The 15,236-nt window shown below is 40.5% G+C and overlaps 1 protein-coding gene across 13 annotated transcripts in view; it reads left to right on the top strand.

Moving 5' to 3' along the window:
* The first annotated feature begins 209 nt into the window (after window positions 1-209).
* LOC128418640 (lethal(3)malignant brain tumor-like protein 4) overlaps window positions 210-15,236 on the top strand; it is a 58,858-nt gene continuing 43,831 nt past the window's right edge. For 2 of the 13 annotated variants that reach the window (XM_053398527.1, XM_053398535.1), the window contains exons 1-2: window positions 216-367; window positions 14,677-14,845. In XM_053398527.1, the coding sequence (XP_053254502.1) occupies window positions 14,729-14,845 (117 nt within the window). In that variant the 5' untranslated portion in view covers window positions 216-367; window positions 14,677-14,728. Of the gene's footprint in view, window positions 457-14,676; window positions 14,846-15,236 lie in introns of all 13 variants that reach the window. The other 11 variants (XM_053398532.1, XM_053398533.1, XM_053398538.1 and 8 more) reach the window with 9 other exon arrangements.

Raw genomic sequence — 15,236 nt, forward strand, 5'->3', positions numbered from 1 at the left:
ACCATGGGGCAGGAAGGATGGGAGCTGTAGGTCAGCAACATCCTATGGGCCAGAATCCCCATACACCACAAGATTCAGGGGTGTGTGTGGGTGTGTGTTTGTGTCGCAACTTGTGTCACGCAAAAAAAAACTCCCCTCCCAAGTCGCCTGCCAAAAACATCCCCCTGCCGCCCCCCAGGAGCCGGCCGATGCGCGCGCTCCCGCCTGAGCCTCGCGCCCCTCCCACCCTCATCCCCTCGCTCTCGCGCGCTCCGCCGCCTCCACTCCGGGCCTCAATCCCTCGGGTTCCCTCACAAACCGGCCGGAACGGCCCGCGCCGCCCCAGTTATTACGCGCATGCGCCTTGGCCGCTCCGAGCACCGCTCCGGTAAGGGAAGAGTGGAGGGACGGAGGGGGGGGGGCGGGTGAAGAATTGTTGTGGGAGTTTAAAGGAGAAGAGTCCAGCGAGGGGAGGAGGTGAGTAGGGAAAAGAGATGGGGAGTGCGGGGGGGGGGGGTGTCGGCCAGGAAGGAAAGAGCGGAGGCTCTCAACCCCTCTTTGTACTTCGAATTCAGTTTGGGGAGGGGGATGGAATGGGACGGGAGGAAAAGAGGATTACTTTGTGCATGGGGGGCGGGGGGCCCTCGTCTTTTGTCGTCGTCGTCCGTCCCCCCCGTCGCCGTCGCTGCTTCGCGTGCGCTGCACACACCGTTAGGCGGCGCTTCCTCCCGCCATTTTGAGAAGAAAGTGAGGAGGAGGAAGGGGGGGTCTGTCCCATTAAGTGCGCTCAACACCCCCCCCCAAATCGGAGTGAGTTGGTAGGTAAATGAGCGAGCGACGGAGTGGGGGCTCCCAACCCCCCACCTCGACCCGGGGCTCGGAAACTGCCCCTTCCCCTCATTTAACTCTGTGGCCGCCTCGGTTACCGCCGCGCTCCCCAAGTCCTGTGGGGAAGTTTGGAGAGGATGCCAAGTTGTCTTTCCTCTCCGCTCGCCCCCGCCCCGGCCACCCGTCGCATCTTCCTTCTTCCCCATCCCATAATTTCTGCTTTGTGCTTGGGTGGGTGGGTGAGGTTTCCCTTCTTTCCCCTCCCCACCACCTGCGCCTCCCCACCCCACAACCACTAAAAAACAAAGGTCTTGGTGGGTGGCTGTGTTAGGCTTACCCATGCTTACCTGCGAGTAAGTCCCATAGGAGGCCCCTTGGGTTGTTTTGGTCATTTAAAGTTGAGATATGTCTAGTGTTTCACAGTCAGGCAACAACAAATGTCCGGTGGCATCTTCAAAGACTTATTGTGACAGGAGGTTTTGTTTAACCCCCACCCCACCCTTATTTGCCTGATGTGTAAAAAAATATGGAGAGAAAACTTTTATGTGGTGGTGTGGAGGAGAGAGTGTCTTATTCCTGTCTATTCCTGTGGTATGGAACTGTTGCAAACTGTGACCCCAGGAAAATAGGAAGCCTATATTCCTGGTCAGATTATATTGTATGTTGATCTCAAATTGAAACCTGGGGCCTTCTACACGCAGCACTTGTGCTTTCTCTGAGCAGTGCTCCATCTCTTCCTACTTGCACGGATAATAATGCATATATAGCACAAACAGCCACATGCCCTCTAGACCAAATTGCTGCTCGCTGTAGGAAATCCAGAGTTAGAGCATCCCAATCAGAGGGCAATCCAGTCTTGAAGATCTCCAGTGAGGAGAGCTGCCCGCTCCTCTATGTAATTAGTTCCATTATCCGACTACTTTTACCATTAAGAAGTTTCTCCTAATGGGTAATTGAAATCTATCCTTCTGTAACTTAAGCCCATTAAGCTCCTTCTGAAGAGCAGAGAACAAGTCTTTGTCCTCTTTTACGCGACAGCCTTTTAAGTATTTGAAAAGTGCTATCATTTTCTCCCTCCATCTTCTCTTTTTTAGGCTCAACATATCCAGTTTCTTCAACCTTTCCTCACAGGAGTTATTTTCTCCAGTGCAATGTCCAGGACTGAATACAATTCTTCAGATGGGATCTGACTAGTGTAGAGGTGTACAGAAAAAATGTAAACCGTGGGGCCAAACTGCAGAGCTCAAAAGTATACATGTCACAGATTGTACCTCTGGCATTTAATGGTCCTATTGTTTACATTTTTTTTCTTTACACCTGTATATATGTATGTCTGCTAGCTGAGAATGGCAATTGATGAAATAAGTTCTGGGCCACAAAAGCTTATGTCATAATAAACCTGTTGGTCTTTAAAGTGGCACAGGACTCCCCATTGTTCACAACAAAGTGTATACTCTCTAGGGAGCTGTAGCCAATTCTGCATGGGTCTTTGATTAGTGTACAGTACTATGAAACATGGTTTTAAACAAGGGGTTGTTTTTTTCACATATTACATTATATGTACCCTTAAAGCATTTTAGATTGACAGCAAAAAATATAATATATAATTTGTCCTTGAAGATGTCTCAGATGTGGATCCTGGCTGGCCAGCTGCAACAGTCTGTACTAATGCCACTGTGCACTTCTGAATTTCAGGAAAGGATAAGCAATGCATTCCTCATCCCCATCTCCTCTGCTGATAGGCCAGATAATTCCACAGAAAGGTTGCATTAACACAGGATCTGAAGTAATGGGTGCAAATTTCACCAACTAACGTAATATGTAGTCATATACAAGTCACTATCTCTTAGCCCCCTTCCTGCAATATGATTATATGACTGGTGTACTTTACAAGGCTATTGTAAAGATTACTGAGAAAATATATTCTAAGCACTTTGAGTGCTTAATCCTGTCTTGGCAGGATTATTGACTTTTGGTGGAAGAAGTCAATAATCTTCAGCAGGCTCTGCTGAAACCATTGTAGTCCCTTTGGGAGTTAATATATAGCAGAATAAAACCTCTAATTGTACCTTTACACTCCCTAAGTGTACATTCAAAATGAATTACTTTAAAGCAGGAGATAGGCCAGGAAAGCTGTTTTCTTGCTTGCAAAGATCTTTAATAAGAATTATAGAACTATATGTTTTCAGCCAAAATCATACTATGTTTTGAAATAGTTGACCATGTTCCAGTATAGAGCTTCTGTGAAATCAAACCCTTAATTTCCATGGGGCTTAAATGCTTATACATGTGCATTTGCATTGTGGCCATTTCCTCTTAAGGAGCCTCAATTGGCACTCTTTGGCAAGTAGTTAAAGGGCTATGACAAAAATCAGGTGTAACTAAACTTTTCTTGAACTTCACTCTCATCCTGTAGAAATCATTCTTGCAATGAATGGGTTTACATGCATGCAGAAGTTCTAGTGTGGTGAAATACTTGTATAAGAATTAGAGTTGCAAGGGATAATAGCAGGTAGAGAGATGTATACAGGGAATTAGCAAGGAGCAAAGGCCATTCTAGCAGGACATTATTCCCACCCTTTAATCCCTATTGTTTCTGCCCATGTGAATGGCCTGTGCTAATAGAATCAGTACAGTAAATTGATTTTGCTGGTAGAATTGCCTGTTTGTTTGTGTATTTCCTGATTCTGTGGGAAGGGGTGGGGTGGGGGAATACAGTGTTCCTTGTGGCCTATGGCACAAAGAGCTGTGCAGAGGTTCCCCCTGAGACTTTCATTGAAAGAATATAAGAACAGCCCTGCTGGATCAGGCCAAAGGTCCATCTAGTCCAGAATTCTGTTCACACTGGCCAACCAGATGTCTGTGAGAAGCCCATAAACAGGACCTAAGTGTGACAACGCTCTCTTTTTGTCATGCCCAGCTACTGATATTCTGGGGCATACTGTAGAAAATTTGATTTCAGAATTAAGATAAAAACTTTTTTACTTGTAGGATGGGCTCAATAGTACATGTGTAGGAGGAGCCTGTGTTGCAAGTTTGTGCAGGTAGCTACAATTTAGAAAAGTTAGTTGCAGAGTTCTCTGGATGGGGCCATGGATTGATTAGACACTAGTCTGATAAAAGTTTGGTTATTTAACTATAGCTTTGTTAAGCCCCCCCCCCACGTATTGATGGTAGGAAGCATGTTCCTAGAATCCATGTTCATAGTGAAATATGCAAGTTACCTTCCGACCATGGTTTCAGATCATAGTTGGTGAGCTTAGTTGGGTTTGAATGTACAAACAAGTCAGAATTAAGCTAAACAAATAATAGTTTAGCATTCTGTCTGAAACAAGTTACTATGTATCTGCGTGTTCAGTCAGCACATCGTAATGTGGTCATCCTTTGTTCATATCCCTCACATAGTATGCTGTATGATAATTTCATCATTTCAGATTATTTCCCACCTATACAGTTATTTTGGAGACGTTAGAAGTATAGTTTCAGTGTTAGTTGTTTTTTTTGTCAGTGAATTATTCTTGAGAATAATGGATTTTTTTATTTTGTAGCATATTTGTCAAACATTAGAAGAATGGAATACTGGACTGTGTAGTACAGGGATGGGGAGCCTGCATCCTCCATTATTTCTGACATTAGCCATGTTGGCTGGGGTTGATGTGAGTCCAACAGTGTATAGGGGGCCACAGGTTTCCTTCCTACCCCCACTGCAAAAGCTGAAAGACAGAGGTTGCAATCCTTATACACACTTACCTGGGAGGAGGTCTCATTTAACTTCTGAGTAGACTTACTTTGGATTGTGCTGTATGGCTTTGGCCCTTTATGTGCTTATCTGGAAATAAGCTCCATTGAGCAGCAGTTAAACTTATTTCCCAGTTAACATGCATAGGATAGAATGGAAAGAGAGATGAGGCTTTGTGTTCAATTTATAATGTAACATTATACTGCTATTGTATCAGCACCTTCAAGTTATTCATAATCAAAAATGGAAAAGTATACAGTGGTGGAAACTGTTACGTGATAATGGGCATTTGTGATAAACAACTCATACTTCCTGTCAGGTTAACTTTTTTCTCTTATCTATCTTTTATGCTTTTTCTGATGATGTGACTAGGAAAAACCATGTTTCATCTGTTGATGGGCAATGGAATGTTTAATATGTACAAATCATAAATTATCAAAAGAATGGCCTTGGAACCTAGTGAGAGAGTTCTAGCAAAATAATTACATGTATAACTCAAAAGAGATGGGTATATGGGTGAAACTAACAGTTATTGCCAGTAAAGGAGTGCCAGTTTCCCCTCAGAAATGAATTGGATGAACAACCAACATATATATGTGGACATCATTGAACTGAGTAATTTCTCAATCTACAAATGTTTCCTTCCAAAACTGACTACTTGTAAAATATGATTTTTGTAAAATATAGATATGGTTTCTATATTTGAAGCTCCAAAGAATTCCAGTATAAATTGTCAAAGTGCATATTGCTTTTCATTTGCTCTGATTAGCAGGAATCTCTTGCTTTATGAATGATATTATCTTTTATTGCCGAAGTAAATGACAGTGTTAATTTTAATGGGATGTACATGAGAGCACATTACATTCAGTTGTTATCATGGAGAGCATATTACATTCAGTTGTTATCATGGACAATAAGCATATTTCTCACTTAAATGTATTTTACCAGGTTACATTATTAAGGCTACTGTAGTAGCTGGTTATTTTACTCATTTCTCTATGACGAGATAAAGATATTGTCATTACTGGTGGCTGGGAAGTTGGTTGTTGGTTCAGTAGGCTCAGAAAGGGCTTCCAGGTAGCCTGAAGTAGCTCAACCTATCATAAGTGACATGATTGTCAGTAGTTACATTGGGTCAGAAAGACCTTCAGACCTAGGGGTAGAGCAAATAATTTTGTTCCCTTACTCAAAATAGTACAACTGAACTTTGGATAAAGAGTTATAATGACCTTCCAAGCTTAGAATTATTTTAAGTGGACTGAATATAAGGTTATGTTAGCACATCAGTTAGATGAAATAATAAGAGAATGTGGTGTTCAACTATGTATTAACTCATGGTTTTAGTTTTTGGTGTAGCATAGCCCAATCCTATAACTGAGTTTTGTGCTATGACATGCCTAAATCTGTACTCTTATGTTCTTATTGTCTGGAAAGAAACATACTTTTGTGTTACTAACTTGCTTTCAAATTAAAACCTGTCTGTTTCTGAAGTATGTTAGTAAGTGAAAGTCATCCCTTAACCTTAATGTTTGATCACTTCTGATAAGGTAGACAAATAAGTTTGGTGCGCATCAAAGAATACTATTAAATTTCAACATTTTAATTATGTGATATTAAAATGCCAAGGGCAGTGAAATATGCATAGTAATGCATATATTTCTACCAACAGAAGTCCTGTAATATTTCCAAAATAACAATTGCTCTTAGGTTTGCAACTTAATCACACTGCCTCCTATCGCAAACTATGTTTATACACTGCTCACGTTTTGTTCTTAAAATTCCCAAACTCTGTTCCACTTCTATCCAAACCATTAAAAGTTGGTTAACTTCTATCCTTAACTGCTGATCAGCTGCCATGGAATCTTTTAGCTCCTTACACACATACTTTTTGTTTAACCTTTCTAGACTTTACATCCTTATGCTACAGGATGATGGTTTTTATCTGGCTGATTTGTATCCCAATAATCTTTTAGCCATGATAAAAGTGTTAATGTCTAAATTGCAGATGGCAGGTTTTTTTAGGGTATTTTCTGTTGGCATTTGTAGTTTTCACTAAAATCAGGAAGTGTCCGTTCATTAAGGTGCCTTGTAAATATTACCTGGTTGTGACAGCTGCTTAAAACACAAGTTTCAGGAATAAGCCAATACTTTTGTAATAATTTTTGTGGTAATAAAACAATGTTAAGGGAATTACTGTTGATTGAAACACTGATCATCATAACCAACTGGCCATTCTCTTAACTTACATTTTAACCTGCAGTTGGCAAAGATGAAATGATTGTGACTAGAGTGAAATAATAATTGTGTGAAGCTGGTTAATGCTGGATTACTTGATTACTTCTTCCCAATACCACTGATTAAATTTCCATAATGCATATGACTAGGCTTCTCATTCACACCTAATTCCCACAACCACCTTTGTCATATTAATTGTGTGCCATCCAATGTACACTGTATGCATTGACTGTAAGGGCTTGAAAAGTCCCATGTAGATTTGTATACAAAAAGCCAATGCTTACCTCAGAAATGGGGAACCCTTTTCAGTCTGAGGGGCATATTCATTTGTATGAAACCTTCTGGGGTCACATGCCAGTGGTGGGCACAGGTAGAAGCAAAAGTGGTCTGTCACTTTTACTTTTGTACCATTCGGCTACATTCCAGCCATGTCAAAGTCAAAGTTTTACACCCATACATCACACATCTCTCCATTCTTCACTCATTATAACAGTTTAAACACATTACAGGCCAGATTAAAACATTTAAGAAGGTGCATAGCAGGACTGGAAAGGGTGTGGGGTGGGTGGGTTCATGGCCTAGGGAGAGTCTTGAGGGCCAGATAGGCCTGGAAGACTGCAATTGACCCCCAGGACTGAGGTTCCCCACCTCTGTTTTACAGGGTTGGTCAGATGCAGTTTGTGTCCGAACAACTACTTCTGCATGTGTTTATAACATGCAGTTTATATAACGTGTTTATAACGTTTAGCGTAAGTGTGAGTATGACTATCATAAAGGGAAAGGTTGTGAGTCATTCTGTTAGCAAACTGAGTATTGGTTATGATGTGTTGCCTTTCTAGTGGCAAATTGAAAAAATTGGCTGCACTATCAGTTCTTCTTTTATCTCTGCACCGTGCCCTGGTCACCGAGTATATTTTTCTTCACTGATATTCCCATTTTTAGGAAGTGGAGGTTGTGGGGGACAGAAAAAAGGGATGACTAGAATAGAGCAGAAAAAGAATTTATGCAGGTCTTTATTGAAAAGAAAGGTATTTTCAGATCATAAGTTCAAACAGGCAGTCTGCTACTAGATAAACAATATAAACATCCCTACTGAGGCATTTGAGAAGAAAGCATGTTGTTTGCAAGCAAGGTAGCCATCAAAGGTTTCTACAAAGGAAATGTTTATTTCTGACTTGAGGCAAACTCTATTTTCGGGGTAGGGGCAGCTGACTTTAAAATGCCTGCTATTTGCATTGGAGCAAAATGTTGATCCCTATCTTTGTGAAAGAGAAGGGTGCAAAAGGAAAACAATAGAAACAAGATCAATTGTGATATGCTGGAAATTCTGTAGCATACAGAGAGCATTTTATTGTTTTTTTAAAAGGAGAATAGACCCATTAAATCTCATTAAATATATCTTCATCTTTCAAGCAGCAGGCTGTTGTCTCTAAAGAAAGATTGTTCCTTCACAATATTCTGTTATAGATGTTGCAGGCTTCATTTCAATATATTGTCCTTGACAGAAACTCCATGATAACCTTTTCTGCAAAACATGGAGAGGTCATGACCTTGACTATATTCAGTGGCTACCATTGCATAAAAATGATGTATTACCATAGTTAGAGATATGGCTTGTCAATGTGGAAAAAGTATGTTACTATTATTATATTACATTGCAGTATCCCCTTATATGCCACCTTGGCTGTTAGCCCAGATCAGGGGTCAGCAAACTTTTTCAGCAGGGGGCCGGTCCATTGTCCCTCAGACTATATATTTTTTGGGGGGAGGGAGGAATGAATTCTTATGCCCCACAAATAACCCAGAGATGCATTTTAAATAAAAGCACACATTCTACTCATGTAAAAACACCAGGCAGGCCACACAAATAACCCAGAGATGCATTTTAAATAAAAGGACACATTCTACTCATGTAAAAACATGCTGATTCCTGGACCATGTGCAGACCGGATTTAGAAGGCGATTAGGCCGGATCTGGCCCCCGGGCCTTAGTTTGCCTATCCATGGCCCAGATCATCAAAGCCTTCTGCCATAAGAATTCCCCCCCGATGTTCCTGTTATTAGTTAAGATACTACAAATAAAAGCGGGAAATCACTCCATTATTACTTTGCATGTTTCTTCAAAAGTTCCTCTTCAGCACCACCTTTGACAGTGCAGGAAGTTCCCGAATTGATGGTGATGCCACTAAGTCTCTTTTTATCAATGTATGTAGCATGAGCTGGCAACATTGTACAGTACTGATCCTAGGAAAACCTTGCCCACTGAGCTGGCATAGAGCTACCGCAAGAGAGTTGATAGGAAGCCTTCATGTTTGATCCGCTTCTAACAATTTGTGCATGTAATGTTAAGATAATGTAAAAGGAGAGCTTCCTGTTTCCAGCAGTGGGAAATGGCTGACTCCCATACAACTGGACCCCAGCCGTGCTAGTAATTCAGGGCTGATATGGGAGTAATTAGCCCTGGCAGACTCCCCAGGTTGGGGGAGGACTGTTTCGTAGACCTGCAGATTGTCCGAGAATGCCGACTTGCATCAAGGACACTGGGTTGCAGAGCACGGTACGGCCGGCACTCTCCGATGCCATTCTCATAGCTGGGAATATCTGTTTGACAGATTATGCATTAAGATATATCCTTAGATACTATCAGCACATGGAGGAAGATAATATTGGCCATTAGATGTGCTAGTGCACGGGTGTCAAACACAAGGCCCGCGGGCCGAATCCGGCCCACCAGACCTCGTCATGTGGCCCGTGTAGCTGCCGCCGGCCGCCAGCCTTCACCTTTTATTCTCGCTTTTTTTTTTTGACACAAGAAAGCCGCCTCTTCAGCGCATGCGCGGCAGCCTACAAGCCAGAGAACGTCTGCCCTCTAGCAGCGCCGGCCGTTCTACACAGGAAACCTCCACTTTACATGTCCTTTACATAGTCCTACATATACAACCGGCCCTTTGAGGGTGACCAAACTGCTGATGCGGCCCCCGATAAAGTTGAGTTTGACACCCCTGTGCTAGTGGTTTGATTAAGTATGCCAACTGTTTTGTAAGTTTGGATTATGTTGTATAATGAGCAGTTAGTAATACAGATGGCAACAATTTTGCTCGTGTCCAGTTGATGCTGCATGGGTCCTTTTGGAAGAGGGCATAATGGGGGCATAACGGGAGTTGTGAAGTGGGGATGGAGCACAGTGGGGCAGGGTGGGCTTATTTGTGCTTCACTAATATGTTTGACGGCCAGCAACAGAACCCCTGCATGAAACTGTCACCACAGGTGTTTTCCTGTTGTTTTGTTGAATATAAAGATACACTATGCCCATCAAGGGCAGTCAGAAACAGACTTCTGCATGTGAATTGCCATTTCAGATCAGAATTGATGTACATGAGGAGTTCACATATCATATGGTACACCACTGAACAGATGGCTAACTGTTAACTTAGAGGAAAGACCTTCAAAGTGTTGACAACTTGTACAGTACTGTATTTTAATGTGAGAGATGCTTATGCTTCCCCTACCCATAGAACTAGGTTTATTGTATAAATGTTGTTTTATAATAGCACAATATAATGGTATTGCTGTTGTAAATCAAAGGCTAGTGTTTCATTCATTTATTTAAAAGATTTAAATCTGTGGCTAGGTCAGTCTTCCCTAGGTAAGGCCATGGTTGCAAAACCAGCCCAAGCAACCTCCATCACTTGCATATCCCTAGACAGTGCTGGGTCCAGGAGCATTCCCTGACCCTGACTGTGTACCTGACTGTTCAGAAAAAAATGACAGCATCTAGGGAAGTTGGATAATACAATTTCTCCAAATGCAGCCCATAGGTTAAGCTGATGTGGACACAGAAGTGAATAGCAAGGCTGAAACACAAGGCAAAGGACAAGAATGAGGCAGAGTGGAGTGGGGAACAGTGTATGAGCTGTACCTTGTGAGTGACTTTTTTGGAGAGACAAGGGACTAGGAAGCATTTAACAGCTGTAACAGTATTTATTTATGCAGTGTTTGTTTATGAGCTATAAACTGTTAAATTAGGTAACAGTTAAGAGCAGAATTTGAGTTCTAAAATTTTGTAGTTTTCTAAGTTTAAAAGCAACAGGAATTACTCAGGTGCTGGAATCTTTGTAAATAACTTGTGAGGAAGGGTTTGCTTGATGGTGGCGTTGACTGTTCATATGACTTTGGTCTATAATTACAAGTCTAAAGTGTTTATTTTACTTTTCTAATAATGTACAAATCTCTTAGATGAATTCACATCTCAAGTTTGTGTGAAATTTAAAAAACCCTACAGACTACAACATGTTTTCATGTACATTAAAGAAAACATTTAGGTTTGCACTATTGAAGGGGATTAAAGCACTCTGGCACAACAAACTGGACTAGAAAATACAGGATGACAATCAGTTGACAGGAAGCAGTATAACCTCCACACAAACCAAAGCTCAATAAACAGCAGACATCATATAATCTCTTTGCTAGCTTAGTGCAAACAAACTGGGATGAATGTGTAATAAACAGGTAGTTTGGAAGTGACCCTAAAGAAACTTTGCCTGCCTCAGGATGGAGTGTGATGCCTTCAGATGCCATTGCTGGAGGTGGTACTTGCTAGAAGCCTTAGACTTATTAAGGAGTTATTTGCTGTTACTGTTTTAACTATGTGTCCACAAAGGAGTTAATCAGATAGTTCACTATAGCAGCTTGAATCACAAATTCATAAAATCAAGGCAATGGACTTACTGCCTCTCAAAAGGTTTCCTTTATTAAATCAAATGGCATGAAGTTCTGCCAATGGATTGTTTTGTCTTGTATTGTTTTTTTTAAAGAACCATACAAATGAAATGGCAGTGTGATTTCCCCAGAGCAATTTGTTTTCACTGGTTATGGGTTGAACTGAATTGACTGTCAATATTTTCCTGCCTAGATTAGTCTAGCATAGTTTTGAGGAGGAAAATGGTTAAAAATTCTCTGCAAAGGTATATGTTTTTTTAACCTTCATTGTTAAATGTTAGAAGTATTACATAATTTAATGTATTTTTTTGTGGAACAGCTATGTAATTATTAAAGTAATCCAGCAAAAGTTCCCATTATGTTATAGAATTGGAGGGCCTTTATTCTGCAGCATGAAACATCTGTTAGGGGGAAGTGAATAAAAATATAGCTGGAACTCCTGTTGGCTCCCCACATAACACAATTATCCATGAGCTATAAAACTGAAGTTTGTTTATTCAAAAATAAGAAATATAGACCCGTGTATCCATTATTCCCATACTCTTCCCATCTCTATTTACAGCTAGAGCCATATCTGAAAAGAATCTAAGAGTAGTGTTCACTGTTACTCTAGTAGATACTGCAGTTTATCTATTTTTATTAAAGTTTTTCTTGGTTTACAAAAGTACATGCCTCTTTTCTCAAGTTGTACAGTCTTTTCTACAGATCAGTTACATTTGTTATGGGACATTAGTGTTTTCTAGATAGCATCTCTTTCTGTTCGCTTGTTACGTTTCCTTGGTAGCGAGAGAGGTTGGGGGCCCAGGGTATGGTTAGTTGGCTGCAATGGGGTTTGTTTGCCTTTGTGAGTTGGGTCAAGTAAGCCAGATTGATTCGTATGCTGTTGGTGGGTTCTTGTTTGGTTTTGTACGTGAAAAAGGGGAGCCATACTGGGGTGAAGGCATCCTCTTCTATTTGTCCCTGTGTCAGTTTCAGTTTGTTGGTTAGCTTTTCTAGTAAGGCTGTTTCCCACTGGTCCTTGTTCACCCCTGACAGGTCTCTCCAGTGTCTGACTGTGAGGCTTCTGGCTACTGAGTGTAGGTGGGTTATAAGCTCTCTATAATGTGAGTGTTCACTGTGATATTGGAAGATGTTCAGTAGGGGGTCATTCCACGCCAAATCACCTGGTGCCATGTGCTCTGACAACTCAGATTTTCTTCAAAAAATTTTAATGTGTAGAGATACCTGTGAGATAACCTTTTTATTTTTAAAAGATTTTTTGGTCCAAAATTTGATAAATTTTAATTGTTTAAAAATTTTCATGTGATTTAGGCTAATGCAATTTCTGTGTCAGCTTAGAAAAAACCTCCTGTTTTGCTTATTTTTAAACCAATTGGGCTTATTTTGGTATCAAAATAAAGCTAATTTTGGTCTCTTTCAAACTAAGGTATAAAATGCCATTAAGTGCCACAGAAAAGGGTCACCAACCATTCAAAGTGAATTTTAGTCATTTCTTACCTTGGTAGGTTTGATATGCCATAGCACGCAAACCACAACTAACACATGTATCACACTTTATTTGTAGAATAGGCTAATCATGAACTTGTTATGTTTTAAAAACAAGAAGGGTGTTTGTCTGTGGTTATAAAATATTTTAAAAAAATAAGATTTAATTAATTATTTAATAAAAACAAAATAAGTCTCGGAACTCTTGTTCATTTTATTGTGTGAAAAACACTTCTACAATGATATGGTCAAAGCTATTTTGTTTCCCACACATGTAATATGGTCAGTGATGCTGTTTTGGCCACTGTGTGCAATATGACCTTTCTGAATCAGCAAGAAAAAAATGTTTTGTTTTTTTTACTTTCTGATTACAGGATTGTTTGACTATGGGAATTCAAGCACTGATAACCTAGACTATTATAATCCACTTGGTGTAAGGAGCTACCCATTAGATTAGTTTAGAAGCTGCAGAATTCTGAGGCCCAGCTGTTTAAAGGCATTTTCTACCAACTATATTCAAATCTTACTAATAGTATATAAAGCCCTAAGTAACTTGGGGCTGTTGTTGTTTAGTCGTTTAGTCGTGTCCGACTCTTCGTGACCCCATGGACCAGAGCACACCAGGCACTCCTGTCTTCCACTGCCTCCTTAAGTACACTTGGAGCTAGTGTACTTAAAATATTTCTGCCCAATCTACAATCATTTGATGGTGCCTGGCTGTCCTCAACAAATTATGCATTTAGCATGGGAGCCCCGGCATTATAGAACACTCTACCTAACATAATGAAGTTGGTAATGAACTTTGAGTGTCAGCTTAAGTCTTGGTTATTTCAGCAAGCCTTCTTATGAAAAAGATATATGGTTTTCATTTCATGATTTATAGTCAGATGAACCATTTTTGTAAACCCATTTCTTTAATGCATTCTGCTTGATTTTGTTATTTTGTTTTGGTTTCAATTGATATTCTCTGCACCACATGCATATGTTTTTATATGTGTTTGTGGTATAGAAATGACTTAACAACAACAGTAATAGTAGCACAGGCATAAGGATCTGCTTATACCAAGTCAGACCAACTGTTCAACTATCCCAGCACTGTCACCCTGACAACAATTCCTTATCTAGATAACAGGCAGTGATTTTTTCAGGCATGCTGCTTGAGAGCCTTTTAACTAGAGATTTGGGAGGGACCATAGTACAGTGGCAGAGCACAAGGTCCCTGGTACAATCCACAAGTCTCCATTTAGAAAGATGAAATAGCAGGTGATGTGATAGACGTCTGCCTAGAACTCTGCAACTAGTCAAAGCAGACAGTGCTAGGCTCAATGAACAAATAGTCTGACTAGTATAAGGCAGCTTCCTGGGTTCTGATACTTCCTCTGAGATGTCACAGGCCTTCTCTCGGCAAAGCCTATGATTTTTCTTTAAGCCATGGCTATTTCCTAAAAAATTAAGTATAGAGACCTCTTCTCTCACAATAAGGTAAGAACTGTACAAATACGCAGGTAGGCAGCACACAGTTAAGTCACAAAACACTCTGTTTCTTTTACACCAGTTGCTTCAGTGTGAAGATGCACCTTATTGAAGGATGACATTTTTTCATGTTTCAAAGCCTCCCCCCTCCCTAAAATTGTTCATAAAATGTACACAACTGGCCTGTTGATTCTGTGCCTTTTTGTTTTGTTTTCAAGCCTAGTTTTGTTTCTTAATTTTTTTTAAAAAAATCAAAGACTAAGCTGAAAGATGGAACAGAATATATCGGAGAAAAAACCAGCCATCGCCCAGACTGCAGACTTCGATGTAATGGGTGCCTTAGACTGGAAAGACGGCATTGCCACCTTGCCGGGTAGCAACATACAAGTAAGGAAAAAAAATAAGGGATAGGGTAAGCAAAGGCCCTAACTTAGTAAGAGTTACCAAATGTTCTTTTGTCAGGGTAGAGAAAAGACGTGCTGTGAAATGTATTGCCCTCTGGCATTAATTGGAGCTCTGGTGGCAAAAGCAAACTTGAGATGCCATCACCAAACTAAGTTAAATTTTGCTGAGATTTCTGCTTGCCTGCTGATTTAGCTATTTGTTTTTCCTGCTATGCAGTGAATCTGGAGTTTCTGGAAACAAAATGTCAGTGAAGAAGTATAACTCACTGTTTATGCACCAAAACAGAGAACTAATTTAATATATTTTCAGCCACATAAGTACACTTACTAAAGATAACCACCCTGTTTTAACTGATTTGTGAGACAGAAGAAAG

This window comes from Podarcis raffonei, chromosome 8, assembly GCF_027172205.1.
Source record: "Podarcis raffonei isolate rPodRaf1 chromosome 8, rPodRaf1.pri, whole genome shotgun sequence".
Lineage (NCBI taxonomy): Eukaryota > Metazoa > Chordata > Lepidosauria > Squamata > Lacertidae > Podarcis > Podarcis raffonei.